Source organism: Sarcophilus harrisii, chromosome 5, assembly GCF_902635505.1.
Source record: "Sarcophilus harrisii chromosome 5, mSarHar1.11, whole genome shotgun sequence".
Lineage (NCBI taxonomy): Eukaryota > Metazoa > Chordata > Mammalia > Dasyuromorphia > Dasyuridae > Sarcophilus > Sarcophilus harrisii.
In genome coordinates this window covers 187657789-187684634 of record NC_045430.1, presented here as the reverse complement: position 1 = coordinate 187684634, position 26846 = coordinate 187657789, and the positions used below count along the sequence as shown (strand labels likewise).

General features: G+C 34.1%; 1 protein-coding gene across 2 annotated transcripts in view; it reads left to right on the top strand.

Moving 5' to 3' along the window:
• Nucleotides 1-26846, top strand: part of KIAA1549 (KIAA1549 ortholog) — a 154748-nt gene that overhangs the window by 79908 nt on the left and 47994 nt on the right. For both annotated transcript variants that reach the window (XM_031939153.1, XM_031939152.1), the window contains exons 7-10: nucleotides 1557-1616; nucleotides 5144-5289; nucleotides 11088-11265; nucleotides 15245-15429. In XM_031939153.1, the coding sequence (XP_031795013.1) occupies nucleotides 1557-1616; nucleotides 5144-5289; nucleotides 11088-11265; nucleotides 15245-15429 (569 nt within the window). The remainder of the gene's footprint in view (nucleotides 1-1556; nucleotides 1617-5143; nucleotides 5290-11087; nucleotides 11266-15244; nucleotides 15430-26846) is intronic.

Sequence of the window (26846 nt, the reverse complement as noted above, 5' to 3'; positions counted from 1 at the left end):
TGGCTAATAAATGTCTTGAGTCCAGTTTTGAACTCAGATCTTCCAGATTCCGAGTCCTGAGTTTTATCCACTGTATCCTGTTTGTATCCACTAAGCTGTCCATCACCCCCATGTTCCGTCACCTCCATGTCTTTTTCATTCTGGAATATGGGCTGGAATTCCAGATCATGAAAAACTAGAAAGAAAGGTTAAATAGCTATAAAAAGGTTTGAAAAACCACTCCTCAGAAGGATGGTAGACTTTCAAGGGGTAATGTAAGTCAATCTATGCAAGTTATCCTGAAAGTGAATAGGCTAAGTGGTTGAAAATTTATACTTCTCATTTTCCTCAAGTTAAACTTCATATATTCTTAATCATGCTGGGAGTAAAAAATAAAAACTAAATTTTGATATATAAAAAAGTCTAATCTTTAAGAATAATGTGAGCTGAGAAAATTTTATCCTGATTTGTATTTGGAGATATGCAAAAGGGATTTTATAGAATTAGAACTGCAAAATTCCTAAGACCTCAGAGATTCTCTAGTTCAAATTACCTCTGAGGGATGAAATCTATTTAAAGTATCTTTGCAAAGTACTCTTCCTGCCTCTGCTTGGGGACCCCTAGTGGCAGGGATTTATGTTCTATTATATGCTCTGGTGTAAAGTGCCTTGAGCTGAACTAGGGAGAAGTTTGAATTCTAGCTTTGATACTCATTAGCATTGTTACTTTGAATAAATCCTTTGGAGCTTCAGTGAACTCAATTCTGAAATGTATCTAATATTTGTCCTGCTTACTTTACAGGATTGCTATGAATTTCAGCTAAGGTATATGTCCATATAGCACATTATCAAACTATTGATCGTCCTTATATTTTTGATCTGTTGTTCCTAGTTTTGCCTTCCAGAACCAAGCTAAAGAACCCTTTAAAACAGGTGAAGAGAGCAGTTATGTTTTTCCTAAGTTTTCTTTTTCTCCCATCTAAATACCCCGTTATTTCAAACATTCTTTGTACACCACTGTTTATAGTCCATTCCTTGTCTTGCTTGCTTTACTTCCTTAGAAGAAAAATTGTTATCAGGGACATTTTTTTGAATTAAGAGGCAATGTGGTTTGATGGAAGGAGCTCTGCCTTTGGAGCTGTAGGAAGTGGATTCCAATCTTGCCTCTGGCAGTTACTACCCCTATGATGAGAGGTCACTTAGCTTCTAATGAGCCTTAGTTTCCTTATCTGCCAAATGAGAGAGGATCAGATGATGACTTCCAGAGTACTTTTTGCTTCTAAATCTCAAATCCTTTGAATCTACTTTATCTACCTCCCTGTTTCCCTTTCCCCTCAATTATAAAAGGCATACTTTCTCCTTCAAGCTGTTGCGCTTTGAATTTGTTTACAATTTATGATTATACTGAGCCATCTTTTTGTCCCAACATTTTAAAGATAAGAAAAACATGTAGTTGAGATAGCTTATGCCTTTTAAGCAGTATTCTATTCTTCCTGTCTTCCTCACTGCTGCAAACACACTCACACTCTCTCATATTCTTCCTTTCTAACTCATTCTTTCTCTTTCTCTTTTTAACAGCTTTCCAATATCCACAACTGAATTTATCTCAGCTGATGAAGTCGTCTTGGGTAAGAACAGGTGTGTATAGCCCTCATGATAGTTTGAGGACTCTTAAAATTATTCATTTACTAAAATCAGGGTCAGGATTGATGGAAAGATGTAGAGGGCCAGAACTCTGGAAAAATATACTTGAAACAAGGGTACTTACAACAGGGTATTTACTCAGTGTAATTGATAATATAATAGTTCTCTAGTTCACATATACTTAGTATGGAGATGTAATGGTTCTCTTGTTCATACATACTTAGTGTGCTGTAATGATGTAATCATACTGAGGTATTTAAAGGTTGAGAGGACTAGAAATAGAAACATTCCATCTTTGACCATGCTTCTGGTGGCTCGCCTGCCTACTGCACTCCTCCACTAAGATCAAGGCTAGTCCCAAGAGAGCTAGTCCAGATATTATAGGAAGATGATAATTTTGTGGTCCAAATCAGTTGAAGTTAAAGATGCCTGTGAACTGGTTTTTTTTTTCCTTAAGAAGAATTATTTAGAAACGGTGTGCCATAATAAACAAAGAGATATCTTCTGAGACAGGAAAAACTACCTGAGATAAAAAGCAAATTGAGTATTGCTGCATAAATTTCTTCACTCATTTGAGTAATTCAGTGGGTGCTGAACAATGCTTGACCCACATTGGTTTGAGAGAGTTTCCTTGATGGTAATTTCTTATACCACATTAGTGAATTAGCAGATCTGGTCCAGAAAAAAAAAAGAGGAGAGGGGTTGGTTATGATTAAGTGTATCTATAAAACATGATTAGAGTGGTTCTTGGGAGCATACATTTAGATTTATTGCTCTACAGGTATATATTTCTCCCCAGCCCTGAGGACTCCAGCAGTTAGAATAAACAGCAGATAAGAGGCTTCCTAGCCTGAGTCAGACAGTAAACAAAGAGATAATACACTTTAATAAAAGTTAACTTGCAATTGTATGCCAACTGGCAGTGGATCAGGCAGACATCCCTGTAAATAGTTGTGGAGAAAAGATTGTCTGTCTCTTTTGTCTTGTTAAGTAGAATCTTTTCTAAAAGCTATACATTGAAGATGACTCTTGCTTCTCAGATTGGTTTGTAAGAATCTGAATAAATTTAGAATCATTGAATCCTGAGAAGATATTTGCTCTAAATTGTACCTAAATAGAAATCTCCTTTCTAGCAACTTGAAAGACACCAGAGATGGGGAGCTCTATTCAACCTCAAATAATCCATTGAACCTATGGATAGTTCTTATTATAACCCCCCCCCATTTTTTTTTTTTTTACCTTACATTGATCTAAAATTTGTATCCCTGAAAGATCCAAGTATTGCTTTGAATTTCATTTTCTGGAACCAAACAAAAGTAGTCCAATCCCTCTTCTACATGACATTTTTGTCAGCTGTCATGTATCCTTTGATCTTTTCTTGTTCAGGCTAAGCATCCTAAGGTCTTTCTGCCAATATTTATCTGGCATGGTCTTGATACCTCACCAGATCACCCTCTGGTTTGTCCCTCTTAAAATATCAGAATCAAACATAGTACTCTAGCTGTGGTATGAGTCAAGTGAAGTAGGAATATTTTCTCTCTCATTGTGGACACTGCTTCTTGTACCATAGCCTAAAATTCAAATAGTGTTTTTATTTGATACACTATCTTATTAACTAATTTGAGCTTTTAATCTACTAAAAGTTCCATACCTTTCCCCCCTCCCCCAAAGATTTTTTTCTTGTCATGGCTCCCCTTTCTTCTGCTTTTTAAAAAATTGCAAATTTGGGATATTTATTCCAAGTAAATTTTATCTTTTTAAATTCAATTAATTAACCTAATTTTTGAATCCTGACTTTGTCTTCCAACATATTAGCTCTCTATTTTGCCCACTTTTGTGTAATCAGTAGATTTGATAAATATGCCGCCTATAATTTTATTCATGTGATATTTTAAAAGGTTGAAAATATAGAACCAAAGACAGATTTGGGGGCTATTCCATTAAGAACCTCATATTCATCTATTAATGTTTATTCTTTGTATTTGATCTCTTAACCTTTTTTGAAGCCATATAGATGTACTCTAGCTAGTTCATATCTCTATCTTGTCCTCAAGGACAGCATGAGAAACCTTTGTTAAATGCTTTACTAAAATCAAGGTATACTATACCCTCCTTAAAGTTTTCCCAGTCATTACTATTCTATGTTGTTTTGCTTAATTCTCTTTTGGGAGAGAATGTACTTAGTGGAGGGTTTAATTGTTTGTTGTAATTTATATGCTGTGTAAAAGCAAAGTTTAGCACTAAAAAATTATAAATGTTCACAAATGACCTCTTTAATAATAGATTTGAAGATTTTGCTAAGAAGTGAAGTCAAGCTTACTGATTTTGATTAAAGATTCTATTCTCTTCTTTAAAAAGAAAAAAGGCATAGCCTTTGTGTGGCATGTGACACTGTTTCTTTCTGTTTTTCAGAAATAACAGGCAACAGTTCAGAAATCACATTTTTTTTTCTGTAACCTGAATATTAAATAGTAACTCTTCTGAACCTGGTGCCTTGAGAACAGCAGCTAGGTTTTCTCTTACCATTTTCTCACATTTTTTTGAGTGAAGAGGTTAATATAGATGTTAGCACTCTTTGGTAACCATCTTCTTTCTGTGTATTATTATTATTGTCTGAAAATGATTTTCCTTGCTAGAGAAAAAAAAGAAAAAAAGTATTAAGTAGTTCTGCATTTTCTGATATCTATTACTATTATCCCATCCACCATGAGCAATTTTAAATAGTCATGAAATTGAAATGATGTCCAGTCCATAGGAAAAGACTGGAAACTTTTGTTTGTTTTTGTCTATCATAAGAATACTCATAGAGTTTCATTTAATTTACTTTTCGTCATCACTGTGCCCTTGCTTTTGTCATTCTGAAAGGCCAAAAGTCTAAGTTAAACTGATTTTTGCTATCTTTTGCCCACCATACTTTTCGTTTGGATTAGTAGGAATATGGTCTAATTCCTTTCTGTTACTCTTTTCTTCTTAGGCATGGACAGTTAATTAGTAGTTTTAAGTTCTCTTGCTGTTTTTCCTTTCTTTTCTAATCTATGTTGGTATCACATTTGTAACCCTATCAGACATGGATTTAATTTAAAAAAAGGGGGGAAGAATCGGACACTCATTCTTGCCATGTGGCTGTGTCTCATTGATAGTTCAGCAGAGAGACAAATGCAGAAAATGAGCGTCCAAAGGAAAGGCAGATACATACAATAGAGGCTCCCCTGGCTGCCTTCCCTGAGGGTTCTAACCCTTCAGCAGAAGAGAGGATAACATTGCAAGACCAGTCCCTTTTGTGTGAAGCATCCTACTTTGGTCCTTCCATTTTTCTCTCTTGTGTAGTTCAGTGTCTACTGTATCACATAAAACCATATTCATGTGTATCAGCAGAAGATAGTTTGTAGCTCCAGTTTAAAGCTCCTGGCAGCTAGCTGGCACAAGCTGGCCTACCCACCTCCTTCCCTTCGGTGGTTCAACTACTTTATGGCCTTCTGGGTTAACAGACAGAATTCCTTTGCATTCTGTTTTAACCTTAGTTCTCCTGGGTGTCTTCGAGAGGCAGCTACAGAATGAGGTGTTTCAAGCTGAAATGGAACGGAAGCTTGCTCGGTTGCTCAGTGAATCTTTAACCAGAAGGCGGGTGTGGAGAAGAGCCACCTTTGCAGGAAACAATGTGGTGCAGGTACTTAAAGGGGTGGTAGTGGACAGAAATGAAATGACAGAGCCTAGAAAACAAATTTTATTTTGAGGTATGGTATTGTGTTGCAAATAGGGAATGGCATGAGAAAGTTTTTTTTTTTTTAATTTTTTTTATTTAAGCTGGTTGCTGTTTGGGATAAAATTACAGCAATTAAGAATGTTTCAGTTTAAATTGACAGCTATTTATTGAGATTGATTTTTGTACCATGTATGATATCAGCCCTTCTAGGGAAATGCAAAACTTTTAAAAATTGACTTTAATATGAGATGACTTTGGATTTAAGGGGAACTTTCTTTTCAAAGAACCTTTATAAAAAAATTATAAAAATGTAACACATATTAACATATGAAACATAAAATATTATGGATTGGTGTTACTTATGTGATAGTTATAGATCTGGAAAGAACATCTGGAAATTAGAAAAAACTAAAAACACCTGCCCATCTCTCTCCAAAAGTGTTTCTCCTTAGGGGCAACTGGGTGGCACAATGGATAGAGCACTATCCTTGGACTCAGGAGGACCTGAATTCAAATTGGGCTTCAGACATTTGATACTCACTGTGTGACCCTGGGCAAATCATTTAACCGTGATTGTCTTGGCTAAAAAGAAAAAAAATTACAATTTTATGGTTTGATTTGGTATTAAGTTCAGAATTTATAAAAATATTTTAAAAGAAATTAATTTGGACATGTGACTTCTTTTAAAATGCTATATCCTAAAATGCTATATATAACAGTTGGTACTATTAATAAATCATTCATATAGTATAGATTACTTTTTAATTTGTAATTTACATAAAAGGTTACTAAGGTGGCCCTAATGGTAGACTGCTGGGCCTGGAGTCAGAAAGACCTCTGTTCTGAGTTCAAATATGTGATAATTATAGATCTGGACATTAAAAAAAAACTAAAAACACCTGCCCGGTCCTCTTCAAAAGTGTCTCTCCTTGGGGGCAGCTAGGTGGTGCAGTGGAATCAAGAAGACCTGAGTTCAAATGCAGCATCAGACACTTGACACTTAACCCCCACTGCCTTGCAGAGTCATAGTTGTTTTGGTTTTTGGGAAGAGGAGTAGCTCAGTGTTGAGGTTGAGAGATCTTAGTAATACTCTAACCACTTAGATTTTGCAGCTAATGAAACCAAGGCCCCAAAAGTATTACTTAAAGTCACAAATCAAGGAAGTTATAGAACTTGGGGCATATTGAGTTTAAGGCTGACTACAGTTCATCCCAGGAAACTTTTGTCAGAGGTCAATGCTAAAGTTATCTTGGGTTGAAACTCTGAGGCTGTCAGTTCATCAAAAGGTAAAACTCAGAAAGATAAAACTAATGTAGCAAAAAGCTATCCATTGAATAATGTCCATAGAGAGGAAGAATGAATTTCTCAGATAATTGAGGCTTCTCTCTTTGTGCCAAACTTTTTTTTAATCACCTTGAGCATTTTAAACAAAAGTTTTTCTAAAATGTATTAAACAACTTCCCCCTTTTGCAAACTGATTACTTAACCCTTTATTGATGGTTCAGGATCATCACTCTAAATTTTAGCTACTGTACATTGATTGAATAGGATGATGTTTTCCAGGAACACACTGAGGTATGTGTAGGTTGTTGGCCCATATATAGAATAGAATGTGGAGTTGTATGGACATGACAAGAATTAGATCCCATTTCCTAAATTATATTACCTCAACTATTGCTATAGTATTATCCTATCTACTTGTAATTCACTTGTGTCCAATATATAGCAAATGGACTGTATATATGATCTTTTGTGAAGTTGTATTCTTCCAAACCAAATTGCAATATAGTTTGAACTGAATGACCATACTGTAGTTCTGAATCTTTGAAAAGGAAAAGAAAAAGAAAAAAGAGGTCATTTCCCACCCCCTCACCCCCTTCATTTTTCCTTTCAGGATAACATTTCCCTGACTTTGAAAATACAGCCATGGAATGACTTTTTGATTCCCTCTGTTTACCTATCTATAGTACTCCCAGACAACCCATTTCCAAGCCAATGCATTCATTTGAATGCTCTTCATGAACATGAATGAATGCTCTTGGGAGCTCAGAAACCCAGTAGTTTTACATGGAGACTGTTGAATAGACTTGGGTCCTAAAATTTAGACAATTAGGAAAAAATTAGGAGTTTGTAAAAGTTAATGATAAAAATATTGGAAATTATCTCAAAATACATCATTAGAAATCCAGGAAAAATATATGCTAAGAATAAAAATATTAGGCACTCCTTATTATCTTCTGCATGACTGTCAGAGTCAAAAAGATTATGTCAGGGGGAAAAAAGAGTATCTTTTTCCCCAAATATTGAAAGATTATACCAGTAGGGGAAAATAAATCAGATTAAGTATAAATTTAAATTTAAAAGCTTCCATGACGATCTTGTAAGAGACTACAAAAATCCCATAAATAGGGACTTTTTAAATAATGAGAAAAGGATCCTTAGAAAATTTTGAAATTGTGTTGGATGGATCAGAAAAAGTATTCGAGAGTGAAAAAAAAAAATAACTGAATTCTCTGTTTGGCTCTTCATTGAGAAATCTATTAGGGAGTATAAATTATCACTTGAAATGGACAAACCAAAAGCATTAGATCAAATAACAATCAATTCTTATAATGTGGTAAGCCAGATCAACAAAGTAAAAATAGATAAATTACAAAGACTAGATGGCATCCACTCAAACATTCAAAGCAATTTGGAAATGAAATTGGGATGGGGCAAAGAAAAGACCTTTAGCATTTCAAAAAATCACCATATTGGAGAACTGTTAGATTGCAAATATTATTTATGTATGGAAGATTGGTTTTAGAAGGGATACAGGAAATTACCAATTAATGAATCTACATTGGCATAGTCTGTAATAAAAGACAGAATTGCTGAATTTTTATACCAAAATATCTTATTAGAAAAAAGTCAACATAGTTTCTGTAATTGAAAATCATCCCTGGCTAATTGATTATTCAGTTCTTTGGGAAGAGGGTAGAAGGAGAAAAATAGCTGCAAGCTGGTGATCAAGAGGAGGAAGGTATGTCTTTGACTATCACTTTTAGAAAACCTCTGACAAATTTTTAGGAAAAAAAAAGATATCAAAATTGGGTCATCATTGGATTAAACATAAATTGCAAAAAATTGTAAATGTTTATTTCTGAAAATTGAAAAATTATTAAAGGAGCTTTTCCATTGCAAAGAAAAAGAAGATTGTACACACAATTACAGACCTCTATTAAATACAACTTGCTTTTATTTCTAAGAATATAATAAATTTAGCTTATAACTTTCAAAGCTGTTCTACTTCCTGATCTTCCCTTTGTTTTCTTTTCTGCATAAAAAAATTAGGGGTAGCTATTGGTGTAGTGGATAGAGTATCAGCCCTGAAATCAAGAGGACCTGAATTCAAATTTGACCTCAAACACTTAAAACCCCCTGACTCTTTGACCCTGGCCAAGTCATTTAATCCCCAATTGCCTCAAAAAAAATCAAAAGTAAAAAAAAGGGGATGCAGTTAGGTAGCACAATGGATAGAGCACCAGCCCTGAAGTCAGGAGGACCTGAGTTCAAATTTGAACTCATACATTTAATACTTCCTAGCTATTGACCCTGGGCAAGTCACTTAACCCCAATTGCCTCAGCCAAAAAAAAAAAAAAAAAGAAAGAAAGAAAGAAATCCTCCAAGGATTTTGTTTTAATATTCTCCTTCCTCCCCCCCCCTCCCCCCCATGGTAGAAATGAGGTAAAGAGGAAGGGAAAATAGATTTTTTTTTTTTGTTCAGTAAACATATATTTTGAAAATTAAAATGATTAAAAAACACCCTCCCCAAACAAAACAAAACTTTGCCTTAATGGCTCTCTTGTTTGTTTGTTTGCTTGTTTGGTTTTTTTCCGGCTACCCTGTTTTATCTTCATTCCTTCTCTGAAAAAAAAAAAGAGGGGGGGGACTTTTAAAAATGTAAGTGGAAAATTGATTTAAAGACAGGAAACATGGAACACAAGTAAATGGACATTCACTAGGTAGCAATACATAAAGAACAGAATACGCCAGATATTGGTAATAGGATTATTGTAGTTCAATCATTTTTCAGTTATGTCCAACTCTTCATGACCTCATTTGGAATTTTCTTGGCAAAGATACTGAAGTGATTTGCCATTTCCTTTTCCAGCTCATTTTACATATGAGGAAACCGAGGCAAATAGGGTTAAGTGCTTTGCCCAGGGTCACATAGCTAACAAGCATCTGAAGCAGAACTGAATTTAAGATGAGTCTAACTCCAGGCCTGACATATCTACTACGCCACCTAGCTGCAATAGAATTAAACAGCTTTTTAAATGATCTGAAAAAGTGAGTCCACAATGAAAATTTCAAATTTAATGACACTACATAAACTCTTTAAGGCAATGAAGGAAGAGCTAAAATATTGTAGAGAGGTAGTCATTTTATGAACCCACCCTGTGAGCAAAAAACAAAAACAATTGAGTTTAAATGAGAGCATTATACCTAAAGTATACACAAACTATGAATGAAGGTCTTAGAACAATTATAGATTATTCTCAATGGAGGGCTATAGCCTGAAAGGTCAATATTGGTCATTATGAAGAAGGATGGGAGAAATAAAATGGAAAATAGCACATCGACTTTTACATGGGGTTAAGATATAAAGATAGTTGTATGTATGTATATGTACATATCTGTGCACAAACATATATACACATATGTATATAAACATATTTCTTTATATATACATATATGTATGTATGTATATATACATAGAGAGAGCCCACATTATACATCTTCTTTTGGACATTTCTGGTCATTGAACATCTAAAAAATATGAAAGCTATTAATGGAGAAAAAAAGCAACTAGTATGATCAGAAAAATCAGGACATTATATATGAAGGTAGCCTAAGAGAATTAGAAGCCTTCTTTTCTAGAATGACAAATTCTAAATATTCTATGCTATGTTATGCATCTCTTAAAGGTGATAGAGTCAGATAAATTCAGATAGATTCAGCAGAATGAGACATACATTTTTGGACAATAGCCAGTGAGAGAATTTGTTTGTGCATATTTATTGCAAAAGTTTTCTTCTTTTAAAAAAAAAAGTTTTCTTCATTAAAGTTGGGGAGTAGGATGGGAGCAAAAGAAATAAATCCTTGTTAATTGAAAAATAAAAGAAAGATTAAGAAATAAGAGATAAAAGCTGAGAGGGGGATATTGTTAGAATCCATGAAAAGTTTGAATAGCAGCTTGGAAAGGGTAAACATGAACTTGTTTAATAAAACATGAAAAATAGGAATGAAGGAAGGCATCATGGTGTAGTTGGAAGGGCACTAGACTTGAAATCAGAGTCTAGAATTTACTTGCTTGCTGTGTGATCTCAGACAAGTAACTTTCTGAGACGGTTACCTCAATCAGAGGAATAGAGGATTTTGAAGGTTTCTCTAAGTTCTTACACTCTATGAGCCTCATAGCCATATGCTCCCAAGGAACATGCCTTTGGGGCATCTATTGATAGCAGCTGGACTTTGGATACAATTCCTGTATTCTTCTGCCCTACACTTGTAGGTCACTTCCCCTTTGTTTTATTTTGCCCCTGTCATAAAGAGTGCCAGTGTAAGTTTGACACTCAGGTGGCAAAAATAAATCTAAAGTGTACAAAAGTAAATCCTGGAAGGCACAGACTATTCACTAGAGTATTAAATGATATAGAGAAAGTGCACTTTGAACTTATAGTTTTAAAAATGTCAATAATTTTCTGATGTCTTTCAGGTTGTTAATGTCTCACGGTTAGAAGGTGATGACTATCCAGTCCAACTAATCTATTTTGTGGAAGATCAAGATGGAGAAAGACTCAGTGCAGTGAAGTCTTCAGATATGATCAACAGGATAGATATTCAGAGAGCCGCCATTATCATGGGCTACCGCATCAAAGGCGTAATTGCCCAGCGTAAGTCTCTTTGTTAGCTCAATATTAAAAGGCAGGCAGAGGTCTATATTTAGGTGAATACAAAACCCAGTAGCTGTGTGTGATTGCTTTCATATTTTTGTTTTTGAAAAGTTATTATACATTTTAAGCAATATTATAAGCATATTGTATTGTCCCAAATTTTTATTGTATGTGCCTACATCTGTGTGTAGTTCAGGTTATCATTATTCATTTTGAAAATTTCTGGCCAAGAATCCAGGTTGTTTTTTTTTTTTTAAGTAGTATTTACAAGGTACATATTTAAAATTAAGATTTATATTTTTTTAAGAGTACATCTCTCTGTATCCTATTATTTTGTCTTTTTGTTTAACTGAATGTATTTTTGTTACTTATTTTTGCCAGAATCTTTTATTTCAAATTTTGAGAGAGTGAAATGTATGGATAACAAAATATACTTGCTTTTGTTCTGTAAGTTCAAAAAAAAAATCACAGAACTTCTTTTATCAGAGGACATTTGATGTTTATTTTTTTCCTCTTTTAAAAACTATCCTCTAACTCTTCTTCATTCAAAGTTTAAGTATTTGGGGATAAAGAATAAGGATCTGGGAAATGAATATGATAGAAATACATTTATATCCAAATCTATATATTTTAATAAGACTTTTTAAAAATAGTTGGGAAGAAGAATGAAGTACAGAATAGAGACATGGCAAGAGAAGAGTAAAGCTTTAACAGCAAAAGAAATTAGATGGGGTTATATACATAGCAGAGATTTAAGAAAATATGGTAAATGCACATTTTAAAATGCTAACAAATAATACTAGAGTGGCAAAACAATTTTTGAAATTGATATATTTGTGAACTGTGAATTGGCTTTAAATGTCTGAAACAAAAGTGTATTCTGTTTCCAGATTTTGGGTATGGTGTGGAAATGAACAAATGAGATACAGTATATAAAGTACTTTATGAATCTTAAAGTATGATAAAACTATCAGATATCATTATTATTATGGTGATTTTAAAAGTCTGTTCTTTAATATATAGTGCAATGAGGTACTTTGAGTTGAATATTTCCTAGTGACTCATGAAATAGATTTCTAAAAATTAGAAATTTATCTTAATTGCAAAAATCCTGAGAATGGGGATTGCTTAAACTTTTATTGGATATCCAAGCTCCACAATTATCAGAAGTTTGATTATAAGAAAAAACAATTCAAGATTACAAGAAAAGCATCTTTTAATCATATAGTCCAACTTCTTTTACATCATCTCCTGTACTCCTTTTTAAACTTCTAAAGACAAGTATTACTGCCAAGACAAGAGTCTAGTTCTAAAACTGGTGGAAAGAGAGGCAGAAATGGAGATCAGCCCTTAGGGCTAGACTAGGAGATCAGGGAAAGTAGGATACAAGGTTGGGCTAAGAGATTTTTGTGCCTCTGGTTTTTCTTCTTAAAGTCATTAGAAAGACTAAAATCCATTTCCTTTGACCTAAGTTTAAAGTTGTCCCACAATTTTTGTACACCTGGTTGGTGTTTGTTTGTGCTTTTTTTTAATGCAGAAGAAAACATAGATGCAGACACTGTGAGGTCTAAGTTGAAAAGGAAAAATTGCAGTATTTCATACTTCTAGTTTTTTCTGTCCCTGATTCTCTACTCCGTTTTACAATGACCACTGTGAAGTAATATAGAAATACACGATTTCCCTCCCCACAAAGGATTTGCAATATGTATGGGAAGACAAAATGGACACACATGAAATGGTTAACAAATAAATGACAACACATATCATGTTATGCTGATATAATAGTATGCTAAATTGTCTGAAACAGTTACAAAAGAGATTTGAACATTCCATAATAATATAGTCATTGTCAATTAGAAACTTGTTAACACATAAAAGTTAGGAGATACACAGGCTGGTATCATCAAAGTACAAAAAAAGACTTGAATTGGATCTTGTATGATGGGTAGGGAATAGATAATCAGGGAGGAGAGCATTTTAGGTGGAGAAAGCTGAAGTGAAAAATATAAATTTGAGCGTCATTATGAAAGAGTTGATAGTTGAGCCATGAGAGAGAATGATTTCTGTGAGGAGGCATAGACAGGGAAGAATAGAGAACTAAAGGCTCAACTTTTGGAGTTGGGGTAGAAAGGAAGAAAAGTTGTAAAAAAAAAAAATTAAATATGTATAATTAAATATAAGCTGTCTGAGATATAGGAGGAAAACTAGGGTAATTAAAGATTAGATAAAGAGAGAATTTCGAGAAAAGACAGGGTTAGATTTGGTTTGGAAGAATAGGTTAACATTCATATTTTGAGAAAGCAATATTAGGTAGAAATAAGCTTAATTTTAAGAGCTTAAAAAAAAGAGTCTGAAGACAATGAATATAAAAAACATGTTCAAGAAGACTTTCCATTTAAAAAATGAATATACTGAATATATTCAATATATATTCAGGGAAACTGTAGGTATTTTTTGGTTTATCCTTATTCCTTAGAGTTTGATATAATGGAGTTAGCTATGTTCCATCTCAAACCTGTTTTGTACCTCTTCTGGGATGCCTATTGTGGTTGTTACTGTGGGTTCCCCTAATCTCAAAGGACAAAACGCAGTTGGGAACAAATAACCAACTTTCAGTTTGTTTTTTAGTTATGTTATACTCATTTTTTTTGGTGAATTTTGTGAAAATTTAGTAAGTAATGTGGTATGCTAGCATAGTACAGGAATGTGAACAAAAACTAATCTCTTGTCTGGATTCTGCTATTTACTAACCATATAAATTGTGATTGAGTCATTTGAACTCTATTTTCTTTTGTTTTCCTTATGTTTTAAAATGAGAGGTATGGGACTAGATGCTTTCTTAAGATCCTTCCTAAATGTGATAATCTATAATTACATATCTATTTTCTAAAGTCTGTTATCATAATGTGTAGTAAGAGATCATTTTTTTCAGATAATAATTGGTCACATTTACATAGCACTTTATATACTTGGATATATTTTGTACTTTAAGGTACAGAGCACTTTCCCTCAAAATGGCCCCAGAAGGGTATGGTAGCATGGTGAAATGGATCAAAGCAAGCCATAAATATTTATTACACATAATGGTTTATGGCTTGACATAAGTTTATTGGCTACATGCCAGACACTGTGCTAAGAGTTGGGGATACAAAAAGAAGTAAAAGTCAATCTCTACTTTCAAGGCACTTACAATCTAATTTAGCTTTGGAATTAGGCAGATTTGGGCCTCTGAAGCTTATTTAGCTCTGTGATCTTGAATATATCATGTAGTCTCTCTGTGCCTCCATTTCTTTATTGGCAAAATGGGGCTAACAATACTTGTAATACATACCTCACAAAATAAATATGAAGATCCAGAGAGATAATGCAAGTGAAGCACTTTGTAACTTTTAAAGTGATTTATAAATTTCAGTTATTGTTGTTATTGGAAGTATTATTATTCTCATTTTGCAGATGAGGAGATAGATGCTTAGGAAACTCAAGTGGCTTGTCCAAAATCAGAGAGCTGTTTAGTGTTTTGGCATTTATTTATTGCAGTGGATAGAAGGCTGGGTTTGGAGTCAGGAAAACCCAAGTTCAAATTTGGCCTTAAATGCTTACCAGGAATGTGATCCAGACAACTCACTTAACTTGTTTGGCTTGGTTTCCTAAAATGGGAATCATAATAGAAACTTCTTCCCAGGATTTTTGTGGTAAGTGAGATAATATTTGTAAAGCACTTAGTGTAGTGTCTGGCATATAGAGCAAATAAAAGTATTGCTTATATTAACTACTAATATGCTATAATAATTATTACTGCTACTGTTGCTACACATATCTACTACTGTGATTATTATTATTAGTGTTAAAGCTGAAATTAGAAGCGAGGTATCTACTGGTTCCAAGCTCAATGTTTGTTCTACTATACCAGGAAACTTCTTGATGGGTCTTTTGACAAATGCAATGTTCTCCCTCTCCACTTTATTCTTCCTATCCATAGCGGTAGATCGGGTGAAAAGATCATCTTCTGACTCTCAAAGCAATAACTTGTGGATCATTGTTGGTGTGGTGATTCCAGTGATTGTGGTGATGACCATCATTATCATTCTCTATTGGAAACTCTGTCGAACAGACAAACTAGACTTCCAGCCTGATGCTGTGAGCAACATTCAGCAGCGTCAAAAGGTAAAAATGGTCCCTCTTTATACACGCCATATACTTGTGTGTGTATGTATGTAGATAGGGCATGTTGCAAAGTTGGGGTGCTTTGGATGCAAAGATAAGAATTTCCATGTCCCAGTAGAAATAATTTGTAATCAGAAGCAAAAAAAGAAAATGTTTCCTGAAAAATTATCAATCATCTCCTATAGAAATTCCTTTCTTGCTATAATGGAAAAAGTTTTATTCATTTTGCCATTATTGTATGTACCTAGTGTGTGTGAAAGCAGACACAGTGTATATGGCATAGGGAAGAGAACATAGGATGGGCAGTTACATTTTTCCATTTGCTTGCTGTGCTGTGTGACCCTGAAAAGGTACTTTGCCTTTCTATGCCTCGCTAAAAAGGGGATGGAGAAGGAGGAGGAACTGAAATCCTTCTAGTTCTAATTTTTTTTTATCCTGAAAGACCCTAGCTTGGGTTTATGTGAAATATTCTCTAGTTGTATCAAATAATAATGAAATTTAGCAGTGAGTGGAGTCTCAGGCTTATCAGAGATAGAGGTTGAGAAGGACCTTAGTGATCATCTGGTTCAGAGATGTCAAAATTGATGCCTGCTTATGGCCTGCAAAACTCTGGAGTGCAGCCCTAGACAGATTATTATTGGGGGAAAATTTAGCAAAATAAAAAAATACAATACAATATAGATGATGATAAGTTGTGGTTTTCTCAGTCAATATTTTGCCTATATGAATCAATTTCTTTTTGAGTTTGATATTCTAGTCCAGCTCTCGTTTTTTGGAGATGAAGAAATATATGGAGGTAGGGGTGGAGTTAGGAAAGTCAGATGAACTCATAGGAAACAAAGTGAGTATAGAGAGATGATCAACTCCAGGGACAGAATGTTTCTGTTGCTCTCAGGCACAGACACTGTGGGTTTGGCTTAACCAGGAAAAGCTCTGTAGGAGTGGTGATTTATCAGAAAATGAGCATATTATAAAAACCAGAAAGTATCAACAAAACTTTTTTTTTAAAATGAGCATGTTTTATAAAACAGAAATTATCAATAAAACTTAAAAAATAAATCAACTAAAGCGTTTCACTTCCAAATGTGATCTCTCTAGCTAATCCTCAATGGTCCATTAAAAAAAATGGAAACCAAGAGAGAGTTTCCTGACTTACTGGGGGTTTTTGTTTTTGTTTTTGTTTTTTTGCTTTTTTATGAATAACTCTTTTTTATTATAGCTTTTTATTTACAAAACATATGCATGGGTAATTTTTCAGCATTGGCCTTTGCAAAACCTTCTATTTCAACTTTTCCTCTCCTTTCCCCCACTCCCTCCCCTAGATGGCAGGTAGTCCCATACATGTTAAACATGTTAAAGTATATATTAAATACAATATATGTATATATATTTATAGTTAGCTTGCTGCACAAGAAAAATCGGATCTCTTAGAAAGTAAAAAAAAAAAACAAAAAACCTGAGAGGGAAAACAAAAATGCAAGCAAATAACAATAGAAAGAGTGGAAATGCTATGTTGTGGTCCATACTCATTTCCCATAGTTCTCTCTCAGTTCATTACTGAACAGTTGGAACTGATTTGAATCATCTCATTGTTGAAGAGAACTACGTCCATCAGAATTGATCAGCATATATTATTATTGTTGAACTGTATTTTGATCTCCTGGTTCTGCTCATTTCACTTAACATTAGTTCATGTGAGTCTCTCCAAACCTCTCTGAAATCATCCTGCTGGTCATTTCTTACAGAACAATAATATTCTTCAATATTATAGATAAGTATTCTTCAATGTTATAGGTAACATTCATGTACCATAAATCATTCAGCCATTCTCCAATTGATGAGCATCCATTCAGTTTCCAGTTTCTAGCCATTACAAAAAGAGCTGCCATAAACATTTTACCCTTTCCCTCTTTAAGATTTCTTTGGGATACAGCCCCAGTAGTAACACTACTTGGTCAAAGGGTATGTACAGTTTGATAACTTTTTGAGCATAGTTCCAAATTATGCACAACTCTTTCAACAACTCTTCTTTTTCCCTTTTCTTTCTCCTATTTAATATGAAGACAATTTTTGTAGAATTTAGAAATCTGAATGGAATTTTAAGATTTGATAAGAGAAATAAGGCAGATAAAAAAGATGAAGGAAAAGAGTTAAAAGTATTGCTGTTTTAAATAATTTTTATTTTTTTGGACATGTTTCTAAATTAGCTTAGTAAAAAGTAGATCTGAGGATTTCAATGTAGCACAGAGAGAGGCTCTTTACTATAATGACCAAAATTAGCCTGAGTAAGTTGGGCCCTCAAAACTCAACCATCACTTCCCTTCTCCTTGAGACTTTAACAGGAACTCTGAGGAGTTATAAGATATTTTTATTCACTGTTATTTCCTCCATTCTATGTATCCCCCTTATTCCATATCAGTTGAACAATTTCATCTCCTTAATATCAATCCCAGTTAGTGCCTTCCCAGTATCAGTGAGCCAATTGATATCTTCCTTATTATCAGTTAAAGTTAATTTCAGTTGGTTTTTACAAAGAAATATTTATTGATAAAATATAACAAGAATTGAAATCTACAATCTACTTTCCTCTACCATGTTGATCTCTAGGGAGAATGGACTCAAGCAAGTTATACTTCAGGTCTGGTTTGGCGGCTGTAAATAGCAGCAGTCTCTACTGTGGGTTTTGATTTGCTGGAGCTCTGACCTTTTGAGGCTTATGAAATCATACTTGGATCCATTTGTCTCTGTTCCTCACTTATCTGAGATCAGAAAAGAAGGAACATAATAGAGACAGAAGAAATGGAGGTAGCCATGCTTGGTTAGGGAGATAAGACAGTTGGTAACAGCACCTGCTAACTCATTACTCCCTGGTTGCCTCAACAGCAGTTCTTGTCCCATTCTTCACCAGAGGAGAAAAAGAACTTTATTGTATTCAAACTCTTTGAATGAATGCTCAGTTCTGTCTCACCAGCCACTCAAAAAGCTTTTTGTTACCACTATAATAAACCAACAGGAAACAGAGGATACCTGGGCATGTCATGAATTGGAAGCACTTTGCACTGTTACCCATTTCCAGTATATCTCAATAAGCTTTCTCTGGTATTGCCAGCAGGCAGAACATACCCTTCATGTTCCTAAAGACTTGACTCTCTTTGCTCATTCCCTCATTATCCTTATCACAAGCATATTGTATGTCACCTATCAGCTAAATAACATAGTTTTTATAGCTGGAAAGAGATGTTAGAGATCATTTCTTCTAAATCCCGCCTCCTTTTTTTTTTCTTTACCAGATGGTGATTCTGAAATTCAGATAAATTAAGAGACTTTTCCATTGTCACAGTCATAGAATCAGGGCTCACATCCATGTCTTTCAATTTCTGAAATCCAGTCATTTTTTCATTACATCACACATGTGATGGATTAAACATCCATGGTGGATTAAAAAATGGTTGTTTGAAGTGGAATCCATGTTATTTTGATTTATCTAACCAAGGAGATTAATTTGTAGTTGTTTTGTTATTTGTTAATGTTGTCACCACAAATAGAAATGATATCTTAAATCATAGTGCATTGTTATGCTGATCAAGGATACTAGATACATTACAAATTAATACTGCATCTATTCTTCATCTTCATTTATTATTTATACCATCTGGGATTAGAGTTTTTGGTTATAGTCAGCTTAGCACCTGGAGAAAAGATTTGCAATAGTATTTGCAATACTGAATGAATTATAATCATGCATATCATTATAAAAAATAACAATGAATTGTGTTTGTATTCTAGTGAAATGGCATTGTTACAATGACATTTAATCGACGGGAATAATGCCTCACATTTACCCATTTCATTCTGAGTGCCATATTTCTTTCTTTAAACACTCCTGATGAAAACTCACCCATGTCCATTGTTTTAAGAGATCCTTATAGGGGAGAACCACATAATTCTCTCTTATTTGTAAAGCTGGATATTCCCCTGTTTTTTTTTCCTTCCTTTTCACTTCCAAAATCCTTTTATGGCTGCAGATGGCATAATAATTGACATGCAAAGGATTTTAAGTAGAACTGCTGGCCCTTGGAGTCCTCCTTATTCTTTGAGTGCTACAGGGATTGGGAGGGATGGATTTATATGTATGATTAAGGGAGATAGCATTCAGGATAGTGGATTAGTATGCAGCCAGGAAGGAGAGCTGGTTAAATATCAAAATAGTACTCAGCTAACAAGCAGAATTTGTTTCAAATATTAATCTTGTCTTTTATTTTTAGAAGAGAGACTATTCTTTCCTCCCACCTTTTAATGGAAAAGGGAAATACCTTTGACTCGGAGGATATTGCTTTGAAAATAGCAGTGTTCCTCCACTTTCTTTGTTAGGATTAAATAAAAAATGCTAAACCACACTATAAGAGCTCTCTTTTCTTACTGTTTTTTTCTCTGTTGTCCCTATTGCTCCCCAAAAGCTACCCTGCCACCACATGAAATGCTCCAGTAAATCCTATATCAAAACACATCTAGAAACAATAAATATGAACTACATAGTTCATGTCCCTTTCCTTCTTAGGCTTAGTAGAAAGCCTTGATTGTCTGGAAAGGGGAATGGAACTTTAGAGGAAGGCAGTCCCACTATTCAGGTATGTTTTCAAGTAGACTTACTTATGTTTCCCATTGGTAAACAAAAATTTTGCTAATATTCTTTTTATCTGTGGTTTGAAGTGATCATTTAATGTGGAGGGGAAGAGTCCAATTTACAGCTTCAACTAATCAAGAAAATTGTTTTAAAGATATGAATGGGATTGTTGAGCCATAGAAACTTGCCTCTCTTGATCAGATATTTTTCTGAGTAGAAAACTCTAGTGTTTATAAGGCCAAAATCATAGACAATCAGGTCTGGCTGTTCCATTCTCCTTGGCCATACAGATTGGGGTGGGATGAGCAAAACTCTTACTAAATCCTGAATATATTGGATTCAGCCTTTGATGTGGCTAAGAATTACCTGAGATATATACATCATATAGATCTGCTATATTCCATTTCATAGTCTCCCAAATACTGCCCATTTTCTCTTATTGAGGATATGAAGCATGTAATATACTCAACATCTTAAATAAAAAAAATTCACACTTCATTATGAGAATGACCATACACTGGCTGATTACAATGCCAGCATAAGACCATAGTGAATTTAATTCACTTTCAATTTTTAATTCAATGTAATTTAGGAATCATACTTCCTTATTAGAAATTATTTCATTTTTATTGTAAACGTTAACAGTAATCTTCTAATGGCTATAGAACATCTTAAAAAAGCAATTTAGGAGTTTTTTTTAACGTCACTCCTGTTTCCAAAGGATTGGTACCCTAGTATCTGGTGGGTTATTTTGGGTTTTTTGACAAGTATCAAACTTAAGAGCTGTTATATTTTCTTTCTCTTTAAATTAGATTTTTGTCCCCCAAACAAACACCTGTGCTCACTCCCCACCTCTCTATATACATACATTTGTATACATACATACATACATCATTCTTGTTTGTTTATCCTTTATTCTTTTTTTAAATTTTTTTTATTTTGAAAAAAATTTCTTTACAACATTATCCTTTGCACTCACTTCTGTTCCGACTTTTCCCTTCCCTCACTCAACCCCTTCCCCCAGATGGCAAGCAGTCCTATACATGTTAAATGTGTCACAGTATATCCTAGATACAATATATGTGGGCAGAACCGAACAATTTTCTTGTTGCACAGGAAGAATTGGATTCAGAAGGTAAAAATAACCCAGGAAGAAAAACAAAAATGCAAACAGTTCACACTCATTTCCCAGTGTTCTTTCTTTGGGTGTAGCAACTTCAGTCCATCATTGCTTATCCTTTATTCTTGAAGAGGACCAAGACATTGATGAGGTTTGGGCTCCCCTCATCAATATCAGGGAGGTGATGTCATGAAATGAAGTGAATTGGGTTTGAGTGAGGGAGAGCTGGGCAAAGTCACCTGCCTCACTTTCTTCTACAGAGCCATCTGGGACCAGTAGCAGGACGTAACTCCATGTCCATGGGAAATCCAGTTTGAAATGACCAATAGGCAGTATGAAACGAGTTTGGGAAAGAGATTATTACTAAACAAACAGATATAAAATCATCTGCATAGAAATGATACTTGAATCCATGGAAGTTGATGTGATTAACCAAGTGAAATAGTATAGGGGAGAGAAGAAGGCTTTAGAAATAACCTTGAAGAATACTTATGGGAAGCAATCTGTGTGGAGATGTAGCCTGGCAATTGCTCTTATAGGAGCACAGTTACTAAAAACTCAGAAAAGAAAATTCTTACTACCAAAGTTTTTGGCATTTTAAAATGATTCAATTTCATAATTTAACATCATTTTGTCAGTGGAAATGATATCATAGGAGTATTTACTTTTACTTTCCTGCTGCCCCCAAAAATCTTTCCATCTAACTTGTAATTTAAACCTTCTGTGTGTGTTATGAGCTCTTTGGGACCAAAAAATGCCTGACTTTTCTGTTCATACACACAGCTCTTAACACTATTTTGCATATAAGTAGCATTTAATGAATGTTTCATTCATTCATTGTCAAGAAAACCAAGAAAAAAGAGAATATCTAAAAGAAGGTGATCGATAATATTAAAGACTATAGAGAATTTCAGGAAGGATGAGAACTGGGGGGGGAAACCTAGTAGATTTGGGACAATATCTAGTAGGAATTGATGAATTGAGGACAGTTTTTTAAAGACTGGGGAGGCATAAGAGTACTTATAGGTAATAAGAAAGCAACTAGTAGATAGATTGAAAATTAGTGAAGAGTTGGAATGGTTCCCTGAAGACAGGATCGATCGAGACCATTTGTGCATGTAGGAGTTTACCTTGACTTGGAGAAGAGCCACCTCTTCCTGTGAGATGGATAAAAGAGGAGGTTGGGACAAAAACATCTGGGTGACATAAAATGAGGATTGGAGGAGGTTTGAGGGTAGATTATTGGGGCAGCTAGATGGTGCCATGGATAGAGCACCAGCCCTATATTCAGGACCTGAGTTCAAATATGGCCTCAGACACTTCACATTTCCTACTGTGGGACCCTGGGCAAGTCACTTAGCTCCAATTGCCTCAGGGTGGGGGGGGGGGGGAGAAAAAAGAGAGTAGAGGTTATCTTACATAATACAGTATTTGCCATGTAGTAGACACTTAATAAATACTTAATTGATTGATGTTGGGTATTCCCTTCACTGATATATATATCCTCAAACTTTCCATACTTTCCTACTAAGTGCTTTTCTCATCCATGTCCTTCTATAAATTTTCCAAAGGGGATCTACTCAAAATTCTGGAGACTTTCTTTTTTTTAACACACAAGTTTTCCATCAATTCTATCTCATTCTCAGTTCATGATTCTTCTACTTTCTTTTTCAAGTCATGCATAATTTATGCAATATCTCCTTATATCTGATTACATCTACTGTGTATCTTTCCAATTCTTTGGGCCATCTCTAATTTTAATCTTTAATCTAGTATTACATGATTCACATTCTTTTAGCATCACCTACCTTTAACACATTACCAACATTTAAAATGAGAGCTGCTTTTCCTGTAACTTGGCTTCAAAAATAATAATACCACTTTAAAGTTTTACAAATACTATCCATATATAATCACATTTAATCTTCACCACAGTTTTGTAAGATAGGTACTAGAGGTATTATTATTCCCATTTTACAGAAGAGAAAACTGAGGCTCAGAGAATACAAGCCTAGATCACACAGCTAAAATTTGTCAAGGGCAGGATTTAAGTCTTTCCAAATTCACTTCAGGCACTGTATCTAATAAAGTATTCTATCTCTGTGATTCTAATGATTATTAGACATTCCTAGTTAATTTGAGGCTGCCTTCTATAACTTTCAGAATAAGACATATTCTGTGTATGGAATCTATAACATATAATCTTTTTTATTAAAGCTTTTTATTTACAAAACATATGCATGGATAATTTTTCAACACTGACCCTTGTAAAACCTTCTGTTCCTAATTTTCTCCTCCTCCTCACCCCCTCCCCTGGATGGCAGGTAATCCAATACATTTTAAATATGTTAAAATATATGTTAAGTTTAATATATAGCATAAAGTCTATACTCTGGCTCAGAATACTTTTCAGCATCCTTTTTTTTTTCTTTCCTGTCTCTAGAAAAATGATTTTTCTTTTCATATATATATAAAGATAGTTTTTTTGGCATTCATATATATATATAAAGATAGTTTTTTGGCATTCATTTGTATAAGACATTGTATTCCAAATTTAAAAAAAAATTCAGTAGTATTTTATTTTCGAAATACATGTAAAAATGGTTTTCAGCATTGGTCTTTGTAAGACCTTGTGTTCCAAATTTTTCTCCTTTATTCCTTATCTCCCCTCTCTTTAAGGCAACAAGCAATCTGATATAGGGTAAATATGTGCAATTCTTTTAAATATATCTATATTTCTCATGTGCAAGGAAAATCAGACCAAAAATTTTAAAAAGCAAGAAACAAACAAAAAGTGAAAAGCACTACACTTTGAATCATATTCAGTCTTCATAGTTTCCTCTCTGGATGTGTATGACATTTTTCCATCCCAAATCTGTTGGAATTGCCTTGAATCATCACAAGGAGAGCCACGTCCATCACAGTTGATCATCATATAATCTTGTTCTCTTGGTTCTACTTACTTCATTTAGCAATAATTCATGTAAACCTCTCCACGCCTCTGAAATCATCCTGCTGATCATTTCTTATAGAACAATAGTATTCCATAACATTCATAAACCACAACTTATTCAGTCATTCCCCAACTGATGAGCATCCCAATTTCAAGTTCCTTGCCACCACAAAAAAGGGCTGCTACAAACATTTTTGCATGTCTGGGTCCTTTTCTCTCTTTTATAATCTCTTTGGGATACAGACCCAGTAGAGGCACTGCTGGATCAAAGGGTATACAGTTTTATAGCCCTTTGAACATAGCTCCAAATTGCTCTCCAAAATGGTTGGATCATTTCACAACTCCATCAACAATGTATTAATATCCTAGTTTTCCCGCAGTCCCTCCAAGATGTATCATTCATTATCTTTTCTTGTCATCTTAGCCAATCTGGTAAGTGTGAGATGGTACCTCAGTTTTTTCTTAATTTGCATTTCTCTAAACAATAATAATTTAGAGAATTTTTTTCACATAACTAGAAATGAATTTAATCTCTTCACCTGGAAATTTTCTGTTCATATTCTTTTACCATTTATCAATTGGAGAATGGTTTGGTTTCTTTAAAAGTTGAGTCAGTTCTCTATATATTTTAGAAATGAGGCCTTTATCAGAAATACTGGCTATAAAATTTTTTCCCAGCTTTCTTCTTTATTCTAACCTTGACTGCATTGATTTTGTTTGTGTAAAACTTTATAATTTAATATAATCAAAATGATCCATTTTGCTGTTTTCTAGTTCTTTGGTTATAAATTCCTCCCTTCTCCACAGATCTGACAAGTAGACTATTCCTTGTTCTCCTAATTTGGTTATAGTATCATATCCTTTATGTTTAAATCATGAACCCATTTTGACCTTAAAAGATGATTTTTCTTGAATGTGGTTTCTTGTGTTGACAGCTCTTTTGTTACCATTAAGAACAAGCTGAGTATAATGTAAGAATCAGAATAACTTGATTTTAAGTTACTAGACAGAACCAGGAAGTGGATTATCAGTATTTGTCAGGTATCATAGCCATACATGAGATGAATGACATACGTATACTTCCTTGTTCCTCTTCAAAAATAGAACAATTATGCATACTGATGTACCTTTTCTAGATGGTGAGACATTACTGAAAATGAAGTTTATCCTGTATGTATGTTTTCATTGTTCTATCAAGAGGCTATACAAGCACACAGTTAAAGAGATTGTGGGTGGGGCCACAGAAGTGTGGGATATTATATATTTTTAGATTTTTTTTTAATGTTTTGATCAGTTTTGCTATTTTTTTCTCTTCATCTTTATTTTTTCTTTACAAAATATGTTATATGACATGACTTGCTGAAAGAGGAGAAGGATGCTGGGAAATTTTTTATCAATTAAAAACTTATTTTTATTAAAAAAGGAGAAAACATGAAAAAGGACTTAGGCCCTTGAGTCAGAGAGAGACCTATGGAACGCCTATAGGGCCACTCCTTAAAATGGAAAGGCAGTCTGGTGTCATGAAAAGAGAAACAGAGGACTTGGATTTAAATTGTGACGCCCTTTTTTACTGACTTTAGCTCTGAGTTTGATTCCTCTAAGGCCTCTTCCAACTCTTAAATCCTATCATTATTTTCTTAAATAAAAAAAACATGTGTTTTTTTTTTCTTTCTCTCTGTGTCAGAAAGTCACATAAAGACTCTATGAAAGCTAAACAGTCTCTGATTTTTTTTTTTTTTTTTTACATTTGGTTGTTCTGAGATGGGGAACTAGAGTAAGGCAGACCTAAAGGCCAAATTGAATTATTGAGGTGAGCTCTTTAACACAGATATCTCAGGGGCAGCTAGGTGGTGCAGTGGATAGAGCACCAGCCCTGAAGTTGGGAGGACCTGAGTTCACCTTAGACACTTAACACTTCCTGGCCCTGTGACCCTCATCAAGTCACTTAACCCCCATTGCTTCAGCAAAAAAAAAAAAAAAAAAAAAAAAAGAAAAAGAAAGACGGATCTGAGTCTCATTTTGTGTATGAGATAATAAGATATAAATCAATTTTTTTTATTCTATAGGTACTGAGACACTTTGACAGCCAGGTAAAAGTAATATATAGAAAGGATGAACGATCTCTGAATCAGAAAGTCACTAAATATTTTTTAAAGGTGGTAGGGCCATTTTAAATATTTTAAAGTGCAATGTAAATTATAATAACAATTTTTTATTGTTGGCATTAAATTAAAAATATGGAAAAACTAATATGTGAAAAACACATCTTAAGTTAGCTCTACTCTGTTTGACGTAATTAATCAGCTGGAAATTTGATTTGGTGCTAAAATAAAAGTACCTGATTCTCTATATCAGATAATAGATATGTGTGAGAAGTAGGGGGAAAAACAAATCAGAGTATGAAAATTAAATGGATATGTTGGAAGGCTTACAAACAAGTGAGGATCTTGAATGTAAACTCTATGAGGACAGAGACTCTTTTGCTTTTGTCTTTTTATCCTCAGCACTTAACACTGAGCCTGACACTTGGTAAGTACTTAGGAAATAATTATTGATTGACTGATTAAAGTAATTATCTTCCACTTGGTGGAAGGAATTTTCTAGTCCATTAAATGATGCCTGACAACAAATTGTATAAGAAGAGACTGGCTAGCCAGATGGTGAGGAATAAGCAGTGTAGAACTTATAATGAGAGGCAACAATCAGTCATCAAGCAATTA